We start from the raw sequence: 18,734 nt of genomic DNA, 5'->3' as shown, positions 1-18,734 counted from the left end.
AATCCCTATAGAACTCATCAGAACTATGATATACATGGTTTGGCGTAAAGGGTGATGCTTGGGAAGGAACATAGAGGATATTAGATATGTAACCTCGATCATAAAAAACATTTGAAAAGAATGAATTAACATAATCTTGCTGATGACAACCATTGCAGTTGCTATTAAAGTGATTGTATAATTGAGGATGGTTATATTAATTAGTGGATTGAAAGAAAGAGTTTTTGTAAGTCCTAAATCTGGATCACTACAGTATGATATCAATACGAACACGATATTTGTGTGGAATCCAAATACCGCGGTGATTCAAGAACAATAATGAATGAAGAACAAGATGAACACGATATAATATGGTTTCAATGCATACGATTCTATTATCAATAAATCGTCAAATACATAAACCAATTCACACAGAATCTTATGCTCTCTGGATGGTGGCTATGAAAGTATTAGAGAGATCTCTAGTTCTGCTTACCAACTCTCTAACCCTAAAATGATTAAACAACAACTATATATAGGGTTACCATAAAAGCCCCAAATGCCAAGCCCAAATAAGCCTAAACTAGCCTAACCGAAATCCATAGGGATTTCGGTGTTACTAGACAAACTGAAATCCATGGGGATTTCAGTATTACACCATCACAACCATAATGCAATTCTTCACTCGTCTTCGTTTATTTCACTTTACTCTTGATCACGTCGTGGCCTTTTGATATGCGTTAGTCTAACCAATTTATGACCCAACGGTTTTTATGCGGTGGGACATATTTACTAGATGTGCTAGCCTTTTCGCTTTCAAAACAGATTCTTTTATTATATTTTTCCTCAATTTTACAATCTTTTGATGAACAACTAGTTACGTTTATTTCATCAAACATATTTTCTTGCACATTTCTATTACTGAAAGTTTCATCATATACTGTTTCACAATCACTATCAGATACGAAAACATCATTTTCATTCATATGAACCTGAGTAATGCCGACATCAACACTCTCACATAATACATGATCATTCAAAATGTTTTTCACTGTCTTATTATTACAGACATGGTTAACAAATGATTGTGTTAGATTCACACTTGAATCAAAAAGTGAACTTAAAATTCTTTTATCTCCATAACCCATGTCCATTTCCACACATTCACTTCCGTCTACACAACCTGTTGAAGAAGATAAACTACTATTAGGACTAATTGACGAAATAATGGGATCAACAGCTTTGGAGACAGGAGGAACAAATGTCTTTGGTTTTAGCACATGACCAATACCATAGAGCATCTCATCATCCTATGGTGGGGTGTTGATACCAAAGTGAGGTAGGCTAGTATAATTATCATTAAAAGGAGGTGGAATAGCTGTATTATCATATTCTATACCTGTTTTTTGTTTCACCCCAATCTGTGCCCCAATGATTCCATTTAATTTACAGAGACTAACTCAAATTTTTCTGCGGCTATATTTCTTTGTGCTAAGTCTTTATCAATTTTAGCATTTAATTCTATAACACATCTTTCGTGATGCTCAGCTAGTTTATCAGACTGAAATAGTTTTTCATTAAGTTTAGCCATATCATTATTGTGAGTTTTAATCCTAGTGGCAAAAATCTTTTCAGCTTTATTGTAATCATTGTTCTGACATCTAAGAACAATTTTTAATCTATCAAAGAAGAGTTAGAGTTCTATAGTTCTTAACCTTATCAATACAAGCTTGAGTGCAAAGTTTGTGTACCTCGGGAATGCCTGAGACTGTTTGATGTGTCTCAACAGCGGCGCTTGATGAGGGATTGCCTTCATTTACAAATGTTATCCCAACAAAGGTTAGAGGGTTGATCAGCTCAACAAATTGGTTATCCTCCCAATCTGGCTTGGTTCCTTCAGCTGGCACAGTGATCATGGCCTTCGAGCTTGACTCAGAGTTCCCTTTTGATGTGTTTCCTTGGCTGATTCTTGGAACTCTTGATTTGGAAGAGGAGCTCTAAACGGTCCTTTAATCAATTTTCCTCATACCTTCATTGTTAGACATCTCAATGATCTTGATGTCGTTTGCAGTGTTAGGCGGATTTGTACATTCCCTCGCAAAGTGTTCGGTCTCGTTGCAGTTGTAGCATCGGAGCTTGTCTTTATCAAACCCAATTCTATTCCCATTTGAATCTCTAAAGGTGTTCTTGCCATATTTCTTCATGAAGTTATAGGCTCGGTGAACAGTCATGACCATCTGATATTTGATGTCCATATTTTGAGATCCTTATTGTTGATCTCGGGAATGTCTCCTTGTTGAAATGAAGGAAGCAACAACTTTCATTGCAGCAATTCATCATGGCTTGCCATTAAGGCATGAAACAGTGCCACATGAGAGTCATTAACTTGAGGAGCTTGAGGAGATGAGTAGGATACGCTGCTTGTAGGTTTCTTGATTCCATGAACTTTCAAAGCTTGCTCAACGGCTTTATCAACATCTTGAAATGAGCTTGAACTTGATGGTGTTTGTGGACTTGCAGTGGGTTTGAAGACTGAGTTTTGAGCTTGCTGACTAAAAAACACATTGACCCCATTAACTACATGAACTATGGGGTGTGCTTGGCTTAGAAAAGTTGTGTTGATTCCGGACCCAGTAGATATTCCAGCATTATTAAGAGAACTTTTGTCATCCATCTCAAAAGACATGATGATGGATGTCAAATCTGAAAGAGGAGTTCTCGTAAGGTTTGTTGTTCTTTTAATAGTGACCACACTACTGTTCCAGGTGTAAGGCAGAGAGTAGCAACTTGTCATTGATTTCAATTTGATCATAATAAATTCCTACACTTCTTATCTTTGTAATCAATGTTTCCAACCTATGAATGAGTTTTGTAACTGTTTCTCCTTGCACATGATTAAACATGTTGAAATCTCCTTTCAACATTGCTTTCTTACTATTCCTCATCTCAAAGTTTCCTTCAAACTTGTTCAACAAAGCATCCCTTAGGACCTTAGCAGTGGTGTGATCCCTCAAAGTTTGAGAAATTTCAAGTGAAAGGCAAACACTAAGAACACCATATGCCTTTTGATCATCACTTAACATTTTCCTATCTTCGTCATCAAATGAGATTAAAGGCTTGGGAACTTGGCCATCAGCAGTAGTAGTCATGGGAATATGTGGACCAGTCTCAATGGGTCTAAGAAGAGCATAATCTGTGATTATAATATAGTTCTTAAAACTCCACACTACAACAAAAAGGGCTTTTTAGTACGCACAAAAGCGTCCTAAAATGTTATTTTATAGTACCTTTCATTTAATAGGACCAACGAGAAAAGTGTTTCATGTAAAGGGGTCGTAATAAGTCTTATAACTCAAAAAGCGTCCTGATATCCCAAATAAGATTATGAAACCAATTTTATGGTCGCATAATATATCCATTAACAACATAAAAAGCGTCCCAATAAAAATATATTATGACACTTTTTCAATGTTTTAACATGTGTTTACCTACCTTTAATCTTTTGATACACATACAAACGTCCTTAAAAATTAATTTATAGGACCCTTATGATGTAATATTATAGTACCAAGAAAAGGGTAATAATATCCCAAACAAGATTATGAAACTAAATTTTATGGTCGCGTAATATGTCTATGAACAACTTAAACATAAAAAAAAACATAGACACTTTTACAATGTTCTAACGTTTAATAGGACAAAAATTCGAAGTCCTAACAAATCATATTATACAACCTTTTTTTAAACGTCCACACACAATTTTACGATACGGTTATGGACATATAAATATTGAAAGAAATAAAACTTCATTATATTAAATAAACTTGTTCATAACGAAAACACTAAACATAAATAAGTTTAACATTATCCAACATAAATTCTTGTAACATTCAACAAAAAAATTACAAAGCAATAAAAGAAACAAGCACCATAAAATCCCGAGTCATCATGTGTCCTCAATACTCACGGACTACCTACAAATAAACCATCCATGTATAAGCATTAAGTTCCATGTTATTAAAATTATTCGTATCACAAGTTTAACAAATACATACCGAGATGAATGGACAAGGCCATGCAATGGATGAACCAATACAATCTTGAATTGTGGAAAATAACCTATATGGTCTCACCTACTTTTCATCTATTTTTATTGGTACTTAAACATTTACCTCACACCATTTTGGTCCAATCTATGTACCACCAACTAGCTCATTTGGGTCTAGGCTCTTCACCCATCCTCATGCTACATGCTCATTAGAGAGCACTAAAGATTATATGATGATGTTTAGATGAAATATTTATGTAAAAGATATTAAAATTTAATAACAGTAAGATGAATTCTGTTAATTTTGAGAGCACTCTTAATGGAGTACCAGAATGTGACTTTCAGTCACCTATTAAATCCGGTTCTGTTATTTTGACATGTGAAAAAAAAAAACTCATATCAACCGAGTAAAATTAATTGGGTGAAAATTGACATCTATAAAAAGTCAAAGGAAGCTTACAAGTTTGGGTGCAATATCAATTTCAATATTTCCATCTATCCGTGTCCAGGGTTGATAATTTGTAGTCTTCAAATTTTGCATTAGGTTGAATCGACATTATGGTTGCAACACTACACAAAACAATGTTACAAGTACCTGATGTTGCTTTTGGACAAGGGGTAGAGTAGCAGCTGTAAATATTGCAGATTGTAGCAACTAATAATTTGAATCCGCCTCAATTATACCTTCAAGTATAAGACAACAAAAAAATAACGTTTTGACATTAAAAGTGAACACCTTAAAATAAGTTAGAGAGAAACATGATTTAGGGTTGCGACGTTTTTATATTTAAAGTAATCGTAATCTCCATGAATTTTGGTTTAATTGATTTCATTTAGGAAAAAGAAATCTCGCTGTGAAGTATTTCAAATTCAGTTTCACAAAATGGCATAACCGGTTCTTCGACTTACTTCATAATTAATTTGAGTTTTTATATGTCAAAACTCTACGTTTGTAATGTAATAATTTATTTGAGACTATCATTAACATGCATTAAATGACTTAGCTAATTATAGAATTAGATTATTATTAGAATGTTTGATTAATCATCATTGTAGTTCTATCGGTTTAACGAGGTATTAACTCTTTTGGTAATCTACACTTTATTATTTTATCACATTCGGTAAGTCGACATTATTATTCGATCGGTTTTAATAATCGCCATATAATTAACATATTAATTTGATATTAGGGTTTTTTGTTTTCAGATATTACACCACATATTACACCACAGTGGTTAAAAGTCATGTAAAAGTTAAAATTATAAGACCCAAGTGTCAAATGTCATATTAAGTTATGTTATAATAAAACTCTAGCGAATAAGCGTCCTATAAAACATATGTTTTATGACTTAACTACAAAATGTTCTATAAGCTTATGTTATAATAAGACCTCCAGTGATCAAGTGTCCTATTACATTGCTACATAATGGGACACCAACAACTAAATGTCTTATAGTTTACTTTATTATGATTTAAATTTTAAGTGTCTTATTAAGTTATATGATAATACGACCCCAAAGAATCATCCATCCTATTAAATAACTTTTTAGGACACCGGTTCTGTAGTGTATATTGTAAAAGGACCTCAAATGTTTATTTGTCCTATTAAATAGATTTTAGGACCCTATTTTACAAGCGTCCCACACAAAAGGTCCTAAAAAGCCCTTTTTGGCGTATTGCCATTTGAATTCTTCAAAGTTATTGTCCCATTTAGGCAGCTTAGGAGGCTTACTAGTTGTCATAGCCTCATTCTCAAAGATCATATAGTTCTTTATTGCTTCGTTTTCAGTCGTCATGGTTCAACCAAATTTTAAAGTCTAAATAATCCAAACAGATTCTGTGAAAGGTATAAGTCCAAAGTAATCGGATTTACAAAGTAATCAAATGGCCAACAGATTATGTGAAAAGGTCCAAGGTTATAGTAATCGAATGGCAGTTTAATCTAATCGAATAACAAAAGTAATCGAATGAATAGAGTAATCTAATCGAATAGAAATCGATTAGAATGGTTTGAAAAACTCGATTAGAATACTTTTTAGGATTAGATTAGAATACTTTGAGGATTTGATTAGAATGTATTTGTGAGTTTGATTAAAGTGTTTTGTAGATTCGATTAGAGTGATTTGATGAACTCGATTAGACTACTTTTTAGGAAAGTACGGATTGTACTTTCCACAGTTCTTTCCACACTTTTCCTTTCAAGAAAACTCAAATCGATCACTTCAACACTTGTAGATCTAAGAAACACCCATGTTGAAGCTTTTAACCACTTTAATATTGTGTTTTAACAACTTTAATACCACAAATAACACATAAACACACCACAATTTCAAACTCGAAGCGAAAACACTTGTAGTTTCAAGCTGGTAAACACACTATCTTCAACATTATGAACCTGTAGACCCACAAAACACTTGAGCACGTCTTTTTCACACAAACAAGACCAAAATCCAAGGTAGTGACCTAAGATTCACAATTAGTAGAGCCCAGGGCCGGCTCCGAGAAGGCGAAATTTTTTTGGGGGCAAAGGCAAAAAAATTTTAGGCCTTAAGTTAAGTGAAAGGAACATTTTATTGGGTTTAAACAATTTAATTATAAATGGGCTTACTTGGTTATATTTGAGTTGTGAAAAAAACTTTTGTATAAAAATAATCTTTAAAATGTCTCAAATAAGACTAGAACTCACAACCTCTTTGTTAGATATCATACCTCTTTGCCACTAGACCAAGCTGATGGTTATGTAATTGTTTTGAAACATTAATTATATATATATATTTTTTCATAAAAATATATATAATTAAAAACAAAATTTCGAGCCTAGCGGGGTGTCGGGCCTATGGCCGTCGACTACCTTGCCACCCCTCTTAGCCGACTCTGATAGAGCCCGAAAGCTTTGATACCAATTGTAGGTTATGAACGGATCAAACAACAAAACACTAGTTTACCTAGATCAGTCTCAACATTGGTAACCTTATTACATGTTATTATTTTTTAATAAATAAATTTTAACAATGTCATACTCAAATCAAAAAAAAAAAAAATTGTTAAACCATCTGCTTAATTAAGGGTGAGAAAACTCTATTCTTTAACCGAACCATAATAGAACTAGATTAACCAGTAACCAATGTTATCTATGATGATGATGATGATGATGATGATGATGATGATTATAATTATTTATTATCTTATTGAACATCAAAAGTTCACATTCTCTTTTTATTTGCAAAGATTTGAACATACAACCTCGTTTTCTCAATTTCAATTTCTATAATTACATTAAAAACCACTATATTTTCTCTCTCATTTTCAATTAAATAATATTTCTTATATATATTTTCTTTCTTCTCTACTCATAAGCATTTTCAACGAATATTAAAAAAATATATCGTTTGAATAGTGTTTCTCAAAATTTAGTCATTAAACTATAATATTTTCTTTCTTCATTCATAACCACACTTGCACAAAATTTTAATGAACATGTCCTCTAAGTTCTGCATAAATGCAACTCTTCTTTTCTTTTTCTTTCTTTATGTATTTATTTATTTATTTATTTTATCCCTAGTCAACCTTGCAAAAAAATAAACAAAGAAAATGTATTTTAAAACAACGTACTACGTTTTCTTATTCTTATTAAGTTGTAGTTTTAGGTCACGGGGTATACTCTAATCTATCTTAACTCCACATAAGCATAACATCACTTACTTTTCTCTCTTTCACTTCATCTCACCCAAAAGAAATTGTTTAATCATTTTAACTACATCTCACTACTGTTAAATGTTAATTTAATATATTGTTCTTTGTCTTTTAACACGTTAAAAGCATAATCCAAGACCCCTTTTAAACAAATTTAACACAATTGAGGAATTGTTTAATCCATTTTTAAAGTGCCATGTTATTTTAACATATGTTGGAGATATATACTTGTTCCAGTTAGTTATCATCTAGTTAACTATAACTGTCATTTAAAATTTTCACTCAATTTATGTTCTTAAACGGGCAGGGATTTCTGCTAAAAAGGAGGCCTCTGTTAACTTTCTCACGGATCCTATTGAAGGGAGGTCTACTTTACGACCAGCTGATATTCTTGTGTTCGGGTGGGCAGGGGGGAAACACGCTTGTGTGGATCTTACAGGAGTGTCTCCTCTTGTTGGGCTCAGGGACCGTGGGTTTGTTGTGGGTCAGGCTGCGTTGAAGGCTGAATCGGGCAAAGTTGTTAAACACTAGAAAGCTTGTTTAGATAATCAACATGTCTTTCTACCATTTGCCTTTGATACATTTGGTTTTCTGGCTCCAGAGGCTGTGAAATTTTTGAGTAGGGTTCAGCGCGTCGTACACGGAACCTCTTCAGCTTCTAGGTCTCAAAGCTTCGTTTTTAGCAGGATTGGCTTTGCTGTTCAAAAGGGGGTTGCGGCGCAGCTTGTTGCCCGTTTGCCTGCCACTTTATTGTAATCGTTTTATAGTAAATTATATAAAACTTCGATTATTAAGTTTAAAAAAAAAATTTATGAATCATGCAATTACATACGTTATATAGCTTCAATTGCTACAATATACGTCTTCAACTTTCCTTCTATTGTTTCTTAATCAATTTAATCTAAATTACTTAATAAATATTAACACATATATAATACTCCTTTCTTACCTACGATTAACTTAACTTTTTTCACTTCACAAACTGAATACATGTAATCATCAATACTTTGAAATTTTAGCAAATTTATAATTAGGACTATTATAAGCGTGAACGATTTAATTTGATTAAGCTAACACCGAGGATTTATATTCCTTTCGTAGGGTCAAGTTATTTCTACAAGGGAAAACAAAAATAAGAATGATTTATAGCCACACAAAAAAACCCTTAAATAATTAAAAATAAACAAATAAATAAATCATAACTCAAAATATAATAAAAAAAAAAAAAAGAAAAACACAAAAATGTTTCTACCGTCTTTCTCGTTCTCATTAAAAAAACACACAATGGCAAGTGAAAATATTCGTTGTGTCTTTCTGTTTATCATTGTGTTTTCTGCTTATTTTCGTCATTTATTGTGTCTTTTTTCCTTGTCATTGTGTCTTTTTTCTTTATATTGTGTTATAATACTCAATATTGTGTTATATATTTTGTTCGGCATTGTGTAATAATTTGCGATCTATTGTGTCTTTTTTAGTTATAATTGTGTATTTTATTCATTTTTGTCATCATTGTGTTTTTTTTTTATCACACCATTGTGTCTTTTCTTCAAATTTTTTTTTATTTTTTTGTATGTTTTTTTTTTTAAAAATTGAACGGGAATGATGGCGAAAACATTTTAGTTTTTTTTTTTATTTTTTTCGTTTTTTATTTATATTTTGAGTTATAATTTTTTATTATCTTTTTTGACTTTATTTTTAAGGGTTTTTTGTGTGGCCAAAAAACTTTCTCACACTTCTCATTTTTGTCTCCCTTTGTATTCTAACTTTACACTCCTTTCGTGTTAGCATTTAATCTAGCTAACTATCCTTAATAATTTAATTTGGTTTAACTAATTGTAACTCTCTAGTATTTGAGCCTAATTTAGAACTATAATTGGTTTGTTGGCTTGGGAGAATGTATAGGGCGATTTCACCTCTGGTCGTCTTTAGTTCTTCTCAAACCACATAATTTTTCAATTTCACATATTTAAGCTCTAACTCTCTTTTCTTTTCACATATTTAATTTGCAGCGGCAGCGGAAGCAGAAGAAGCAGCAACAACAAATCAAGAAGTTGGAACATTTGAAGATTCCGCTTGCTGATATTAAACTAGCGACGGATGATTTTTCAGAGAAATACCAAATTTCATCTTTTGATGGCGTTACTTTGTACAGAGCAGAGCTCGACGACCATGTTGGTAAAGAAAATCATTCATCCGTTGAAGAGACTGTGGTTATTAAACGGTACCCTTTTGGGCATAACGCGTATAAAGAAGTTGCGTTTTTTACAGAAATTGAAATGCTTAGCAGTGTAAAGCATCCCAACATAGTCACTTTACTTGGATTTTGTGTTGAGGATTCTGAGATGATCCTTGTTACTGAGAATGTTTCTAATGGATACCTTTTTAATCATTTGGGAAACGTTGACCGGATGCGTATTTTTACTTGGGAAAAGCGTTTGAAAATCGTTATTGATGTTGCGCATGCTTTGAAGTACCTTCATAATGAGATGGAAGACCAAAAGGTGATAATAAACCGTGATATATGTAGCCAACACATAGGGTTGGATGAGAATTTGGGGGCAAAGATTGTTGAGTTTTGGTTCTCTTTATTTGTGCCTCCAGATCAACGAGATGAAACTCTCTATCTCAACAAGGCTGGCAGACCGGCCTACATAGATCCAGAATATATGAAGGCGTTAAAAAGAGAATCAGATGTTTATAGTTTTGGAGTAGTTTTGTTTGAAGTTCTATGTGGGAGGAGAGCCGATGACCCAATTTACCTTAATGAAGTATGTGGGAGGAGAGCCAATGACCCAATTTACCTTCAAGAGAATGAAGTAGGGTTGGCTCTGGTGGCAAGGCGATGCTACTGCTCGGAAACGCTACATGACATTATTGATCCTACAATAAAGGAAGAAAATGATGAAAGCAATTTCGTTCTAAAAGAGGTTATTAAATAATTACAATTATTATCCTTCAATTACTTAACTTTTGTAAATTATAAAAATAGTTACAATTATTATCCTTGATCTTTCACTCTTATGTGATTTTTATTATCATTTTTAATTCAACTCCTCTCATTATTTTTAAACATCAATAACTTTTTCATGTACTAATATATTTTTAAAGAAATTACACTATAAAAACAATCATGTTTTTATCTTTAATTTTAGTGTCATATTGTTTTAGTTTTTTTCATTTAAAAAAATAGCATTTTATGATGGGGCGTTTGCGGTTTGGTTTTTATGAATTTTAAATTAAACCGTGGGTCATACCGTTAGTAATTGGTGTTTGTCATCGAAAACCGAAACGAACCTTTGAAATTGAAAACGACCGGCCAAAAGTTAATGAAAAAAATCAGTGGTGAAATCAAACCAATGACCGGTTTGAACGTTTTTCGGTTTCAAATCGAACAACGAACACCCATAAACTTGTTACATGATTACAAATGTATGTGTTTCCCGCTGCATAGCTCGGGCACCCGTCTAGTTAAAATCATATGAATTGTTCATTCAAGCAAATCATATGGAAACTGAGCACAGGCAAAGCCAACTCATCACAAATTATTAACTTATATGTACTCTATCATTACTAACATATATTTTCAAAATTATTTGTTTTCTAATAGTACCACCAATATGTATATATTGTTTTCACCACGGCTTTAATTAATCATCAATTTTTATTTTTACAACCTATTGTTATCAATATATGTATTTAATTTGGTGTGTCATGTATGACAGAACAACAAAATTAACAACCCCATAATTTCACTTCAAGACATAACAATAGCCACACAAAACTTCAATAAAGACAATTGCATTGGGGGAGGAGGATTTGGAAGAGTTTTTAAAGGAAAGCTTCAAGATGGTGATGGAGTTAAAACCATTGTTGCAAAGCAACTAGATACAAGGCTAGGTCAAGGGGAACAACAATTTTGGAATGAGCTCCAAATTCTATTGGAGTATAAGCACGAGAATGTAATTGGTCTTATAGGCTATTGTGATGAAAAAGATGAAAAATTCATTGTTATGAGTATGCACCCAAAGGAAGTCTTGATAGGTATTTGAAGGATGCTTCTCTTACATGGATGAAACGACTTATTATATGCATTGATGTTGCAACCGCGTTATATTTCTTACATGGAGGAGTTGGAAAACAAGCAAAGGTGATACATAGGGACATTAAAACTGCTAACATTTTACTAAACCATGAATGGAAAGCAAAACTTGGCGATTTTAGGCTTTCCTTAATAAGCCCAATAACTCATAACACAGAGTATGTCATCGATTATGCATGTGGCACAAAGGGATATCTTGATCCACTTTATGAAAAATCAAGGTTCCTAACCATAGAATCTGATGTTTATTCGTTTGGTGTGGTTTTATTTGAGATCTTGTGTGGAAAATCAACGTATGAAATCCAAAAACATAAAGGCCACTATCTACCAGAGTTCATTAGAAACATATTTGAAGAAGGAAAACATGATGAAGTGGTGTTCGAGCAAATAAGGAAACAAATCGAGCCAAAATCATTGGCTACATTTCAAAAGATTACCTACCAATGCTTATATCACGAAAGAGAAAAACGGCTGACAACAAGAAAAGTTTTAATGGAACTTATAAAGGCATTGGAGTATCAAGTAAGCATTAAATGCATTAATTAATATAAACGATAACCGTAAATCAAATAAAGACATTTATTGTAACATTTTTATTTATCAATAATCTCTTAATGACAAGAATAAGCACACATATTTAGGCTTTCATTTCCAAACAAAGTATATATAAAAACAAATATATGTACTTTTAAACAAAGAATATATACGTTGAAAACTATTAGAATTGCATAAAGTACTTTTAAATAGTATCTTATTAAAGCACTATGAAAATTGAGAACTTTGAGAACTATTTTGAAACACAAAAAACTAATTTTAAGAAAAATAAAAGAAATTATAAAACAAAAAGAATATGATAATAAGAAAAATATAAAAAAAATTCTTATTTTTCATCCCGGTTTAATAAATATATAAAAAATTAACTATCGGGTTAGCAAAATTATACATACATGCATATATATATATTACTAATTTTTAAATTTTATAATTGTTATTCTTTATACACATATGTACAATTAAGATCAATGATAATGTACATATGTGTACATAATGTAAATCGAGAATAAATAAAAATATACATATGTGTATAATTAGGTTGTTTTTTTATGAAACCGGGTTGAAAAATAAAAAAAAAATGGTTTTTTTACTTTTATAAAATTTTCGTTTTATAATTTTTAAAAAAATATTTTTATAAGGTATATCTATAATATATATAAACGAAGATATAAAAATCCTACTTGTCGCGATGTGGTCACTCCCCATTTTTTTAGAGTCACAAGATTTGCTTGATTTTTAAATGAAGGCTTCTCATGCATTTGACTCAAATTCATGGGTATGGATCTTACCAAACCCATATATTTCTTAAACGGGTTATAACATCTCATTAAATTAAAAATTATTCTAACCAAATTATTGATGTAAAAATCCTATAAAATAGGATATAATAAAAATTAATATATGATTTATTTTAAAAAAGATATATATGTATTATTTAAATTAAAAAACCAATTTGATAGTAAAAAAAATAAACGGGTCTTGGGTCTCATCAAACCATACGTATATTATTAACTTTCATAAATATTATTTATAATTAAAAAACATTTTTATAGTAAAAAATATAAACGGGTCTTGGGTCTCATCAAAACCATATAACTTTTACCGGGTTATAACATCTCATTTATTTGTTAAACTATTTATTATCAAACCATAAGTATATTATTAACTTTCATATAATAAAAAAAATATAAATTCAAAAAATAAATAAATATTAGAACAAACAATATAAAACACCTCCCGTAATACGGGGGTTAAAAACTAGTATATATATATAATGTTCTTTAAGTAAAAGGAATATACAGTCAAGGATGAGAGGCCATATGTATCATATTAGATCGTACCTTGTCATTAATTTGTAACCATTGTTTTTGCTCTCCTTAAATTCTATTTGATAAACAGAGCATGACATCAACAATGACCAAGTTTGCTCACTTACAAATCCAACTCGAAGACGTAGTAAAGGCCACCAACAACTTTAATGATGATAACATCATTGGACACACGGGATGTAGTACCACATATGAAGGACGACTCTTACAATCTGGAAGCAGGTTGATGAAGATTGTTGCACAGAGGTTTGATTGTAAGCATGTGGAAGCAGACCTTAAGTTCTTCAGGGAAATATCCGTGCTTTATGATCTCAAGCATACAAATCTTGTCTCTATTGTTGGGTTCTGTGATGAGAAAGATGAAAAGATTATCGTAACCACGTATGAGGCCAACGGAAGTCTCGGGCAATATCTAAACAATCTGAACCTCACATGGATACAAAGATTAAAGATCTCTGTTGGTGTGGCTCGTGCGTTGAGTTACCTTCATTCTTATGAGGGACGTGATTATGCTATCATACATTGTAACATCAATAGTGACACAATTTTATTAGACAAGAACTGGGAAGCTAAGTTATCTTGTTTTGAAGCATCCATCAAACTACCAGTATACAATAAGGATCAAGTCTCCCCTTGTGAGCAAATTGGCTTAACGGGGTGCATGGACCCAACAATTGAAAAGATGGGAGGCGTGTCCTACAAGTCAGACATATACTTATTCCGTGTTGTTTTACTCGAAATACTTTGCGGGAGGAAAGCATTTTTTCAGAATGAGGCTAATAGGTTTCTAGCTCCATTGGCCAAAGATCATTATGAAGACGGAACACTAGAGGATATAGTCCATCCTGATCTATGGAAACAAATGTCCACACAGACACTCTTTAAATACACAAGAGTAGCATACTCTTGCGTAAACGAGGAGTATTCAAACCGCCCAAACATAGACGATGTTGTCGATACACTTGTGAAAGCACTGGAATCTGAGTTGAATATTAATGTAAGACCCTTTTTTTGTTTTTTATTATGGTTTATTTTGTTGTTCTATATTCTTGCAATGCAACTTTCGTTTTGTTTCGAATTTTCAATCATGTTATTACTTTCAGCTGATCGAGGGATGGTAAAAGAAGTCAAATAGTGTGAAAAAAACCCAAGATGGGTCGATCAGATACGGAACTTAGTTATAACTTTTGTGGGTTTGGGACGAGTAAGGTATTAGTTAATAGAGACTACCCGTTTACCCAAATCAAGCTTGAGCTTATTAAACTGAATAAACTTTTAGGTTATTTTAAAAAGGTTTTTGAGGTGATTTTAAAAATTATATTTTTGTGTATGAACACCCAACGAGTAATTTCTAACCAGATACGATGATAAGAGGTATATCTAATACCGCAGGAATAACCGTGCACATGATCAATGGCGAATCCAAGAATTTTGTCAAGTGGGTTCACTGTTTAAGTCGGTTTGGGTTCGTCCCATTGTTCGGATCGTTTCGATGGTTTAGATCAGTTGGACGGTTGGGGTCGGTTCAGTGTACCAAGATTGAGATTTTACTAAAGATCACCTTTGTTTTCTCAAAATTATTTACAAAGTTTGTGGGTTTCTGAGATGTTTGGGAGGAATGTGTATGTAGTTCTTTTTTTTTTCTTCAAAATATTTACCACACTATTTCTTCTCTTCTCTCCAATTTCAACTATTATTTCCACCTATAACTCTCTTTTCTCCATTATTACAGGGTAACAACTTGGAACACTTGAAGATTCCTCTCACTGATATTATATTGGCAACAAGTAATTTCTCAGAGACATACAAAATTGAACCATCTTGGCAGGATGACTATAGTTTGTACAGAGCACAACTCGACCATTTTGATAAAGAAAATCCTTCATACATGGAAGGGGAGATCAAAGGCAAACATCCTAAGAGAAAAAGCACGGTAGTCGTAAAACGGTACCAGTCTGGACATTCCTTTCACACTGAAGAAGTGTTTTTTACACAACTTGAAACACTTACAAGTATTAAGCACCATAACATTATCACTATACTTGGATTTTGCGTTGAAGATTCTGAGATGATCCTTGTCACTGAGAATGTTTCTAATGGATACCTCGGTAGTTATTTGAAACATGGTGACCTCATGTGTATCTTGAATTGGGAAAAACGTTTGAAAATCTGCATTGATGTTGCACAAGCATTGAATTATCTTCACTCTTACATGGAGGACCAAAAGATGATAATAAACTATGATATATTTAGCATCAACATTGGGTTGGACGAGAAATGGGGGGCACTGATTACCGAGTTTAATCCATACGAAATCCAGCCTCCAAATCAAGAAGACGAAGCTTTCTATCATGATATAGCTCCTGGCCCAAATGGCTGCAGGGATCCACAGTATGGGAAGACTGGTAGTTTTATAAGAGAATCAGATGTTTATTGTTTTGGAGCGGTTTTGTTGGAAATTCTATGTGGGAGGTTAGCCTACGACCCAATTTACATGAAGGAGAGTGACGAAGGGCTGGCCTATGTGGCAAGACGAGAGTACTCCACCGGAACGCTAGAAGACATGATAGATCCTCTAATAAAAGAAGAAACTAGTGAAAACAGTTTTGTTCTAAATAGAGGACCCAACAAGGATTCTTTGCATACATTTATTAAAATTGCACATCAGTGTGTGGTAGAAACTCAAGACCAAAATCCTACAATGAAAGTCGTGGTCGAGGAACTTGAGAAAGCATTATTCTTACATGTAGGTTGTTCTAACCTCCTATTATTAATACCAAGAAGTAATCACTGTGATTATTAACTGTAATATTAACAAATTGTAAAAGGCTTGGGGCATTAGATAATAATTGATAAAGCATAAATTGCTAGGTTCAACCTGTCAAGTTTACCTTTTAGCTATGTTATCACCAAATTATCAATTTCATCATTTTATATTTTTTCTAGTTTTTAAAACTTTTGTCACCATATTAGTTTTTATCACTAATTCATAGTTTTTCGTTACCAGTTTTCAACAGCCTTTTGAGCATTGACAAAGCCACCCCATCAGTAGTTTTTTCACCAGTTTCTAGTGTTTAACTACTGGTATGTATTTTAAAAAAAAATTGTTTTCTATTAGCATTCACCAGTTTCAATATATTTTTTCAACACCATTTTAGTCTAAATTTTTATGTTAACAATTTATACTTTATTCGGTGTCTTATGGTTGACAGAAAAATAAGGACAACACTAGGATTCCACTTGAAGACATAAAACTTGCCACACAAAACTTCCACGCTGACAATTGTCTTGGCAACGGACGATTTGGGAAAGTCTATAAAGGAAACCTTCAAGACGGGGATGAATTTGAACCCATTGCTGCAAAGCGATTAGATATAGGGCTTGGTCAAGAGGAAAAACATTTCTTTAGTGAGCTCCAAATTCTGTTGGAATATAAGCACGGAAATGTCATTGGTCTTGTAGGCTACTGTGATGAACAAGATGAAAAAAATATTGTTTATGAGTACGCGCCCAGAAGAAGTCTTGATATGTATTTGATTGATACTTCTCTTACATGGATGAAACGACTTAATATATGCATCGATGTCGCAAGCGCATTGGATTTCATTCATGGAGGAGCTGGAAAAGAAGAAAAGGTGATACACGGGGATATCAAAACAGGAAACGTTCTACTAAATCATGATTGGAAAGCAAAACTTACTGGTTTTAGGCTTTCCTTGATAAGCCCAATAACTCAGGAACCAGAGTATATCATCGATTATGAATGTGGCACGGCAGGATACCTGGACCCAGTTTCCAAAAAATCAGGTTTCTTAACCGTGGAATCTGATATCTATTCATTTGGTGTGGTTTTATTTGAGATTTTGTGTGGGCGATCAACATTTGCAATCCACGAGCATGAGGATCACTATCTACCAGAGTTAATTAGAAACAGATTTGAAGAAGGAAAGCATGATGAGGTGGTTTTAGAGCAATTAAAGGAACAAATTGTGCCTGAATCATTGACTACATTTCAAGAGATTGCATACCAGTGCCTACATGTTGAAAGAGAAAAACGACCAACAACAAAAGAAGTTTTAATGCACCTTAAGATGGCTTTGGAATTCCAAGTAAGTAATTATCATAGTATTACCAGAGCAGTGTTTCTTGGAATGCATTCAAATAAACCTAAACTTGTAACAAATGGTGAGTCAAAAGATGTCAAAACAAGAGTGGCTTTATCACATTATTATCTTATAAGTTTTAACCGTGTAATATTTTGTAATATTAATAAGAACAGATTCATCAAATTAGATACAAATTCTATTTTTTTTTATTTATATTAGTTGAAAAGGTTTATCTGATATGAAGGTACCTACAAAATCAAAGGTGAATGATCAATCAGTAACTATTAATGGGAAAGAAATGATTTTTGCTGATTATATTGATCGGCCCAGCCCGGGTACAAATAAATCGGATAATGTCTAAATGCTAAAGAAGGAGGTGGAGGATTATGTGCATGCCAATAGGTCTCCTGTAAAAGAGGTCTTCATGAGTTGGACAAGCAAACAATGTAAGTATTTTGTAGTTCTTTGTCAAGAGCTACAAATCAATCCGAAAGAAGAGGTAGCCTCCTAAAAGGATGGTTTTGCTTAACTTTGGAAGACGTGGTTTTTTATAATGAGCATTGCTTATGTGTAAGTTTATGTTGTTTTTCAACTTGTTTGAACTTGCTTTGTTTTGTTTCGACTTTCCTTTAGGAAATGGCAGGGAGATGTTTGACTATACTACATTATATAGTTGTCCATACAGTTCTGCTTTATTTAAATCAAAACATTAATCTCATCCCATAACAAGTCCACATTCAGATCAGTGTTGGATTAAAACCGAACCAAAAACCAAACATTCGGCTTTTGAGTTTTCAAACACGCTCAATTTTGGTTCTTTTGGTTTAGGTATTTGCGGTTTTAATTTGGATTCAGTTTTACTATTTAAGCTTTAAATTTAAGGCCTAAAACAAACTCTGGGCCAGACATTTTAAACCAAAAAATAT

At 32.7% G+C, this 18,734-nt stretch overlaps 2 protein-coding genes across 2 annotated transcripts; both read left to right on the top strand.

The window, feature by feature from the left end:
* The first annotated feature begins 4,315 nt into the window (after positions 1-4,315).
* LOC143615834 (putative receptor-like protein kinase At2g30940) lies at positions 4,316-10,375 on the top strand. Its single transcript, XM_077088852.1, has 3 exons — positions 4,316-4,393; positions 9,730-10,221; positions 10,322-10,375. Exons 1-3 carry the CDS (start codon positions 4,316-4,318, stop codon positions 10,373-10,375), a joined length of 624 nt encoding a protein of 207 aa, XP_076944967.1.
* Positions 10,376-11,281: 906 nt separating this feature from the next.
* On the top strand, positions 11,282-18,417 carry LOC143615835 (uncharacterized). The gene is made up of 4 exons (XM_077088853.1): positions 11,282-12,341; positions 13,773-14,699; positions 15,435-16,448; positions 18,053-18,417. The coding sequence occupies exons 1-4, from the start codon at positions 11,790-11,792 to the stop codon at positions 18,167-18,169; spliced, it is 2,610 nt and encodes an 869-aa protein (XP_076944968.1). The 5' UTR covers positions 11,282-11,789; the 3' UTR covers positions 18,170-18,417.
* Positions 18,418-18,734: the final 317 nt, after the last annotated feature.

This window comes from Bidens hawaiensis, unplaced genomic scaffold (assembly GCF_021521415.1).
Source record: "Bidens hawaiensis isolate Kalapana, Puna unplaced genomic scaffold, B.hawaiensis_p1.1 tig00044677_1, whole genome shotgun sequence".
NCBI lineage: Eukaryota > Viridiplantae > Streptophyta > Magnoliopsida > Asterales > Asteraceae > Bidens > Bidens hawaiensis.
The sequence above is the reverse complement of the archived record's forward strand: the minus strand, read 5'-3'. Positions and strand labels throughout refer to the sequence as shown.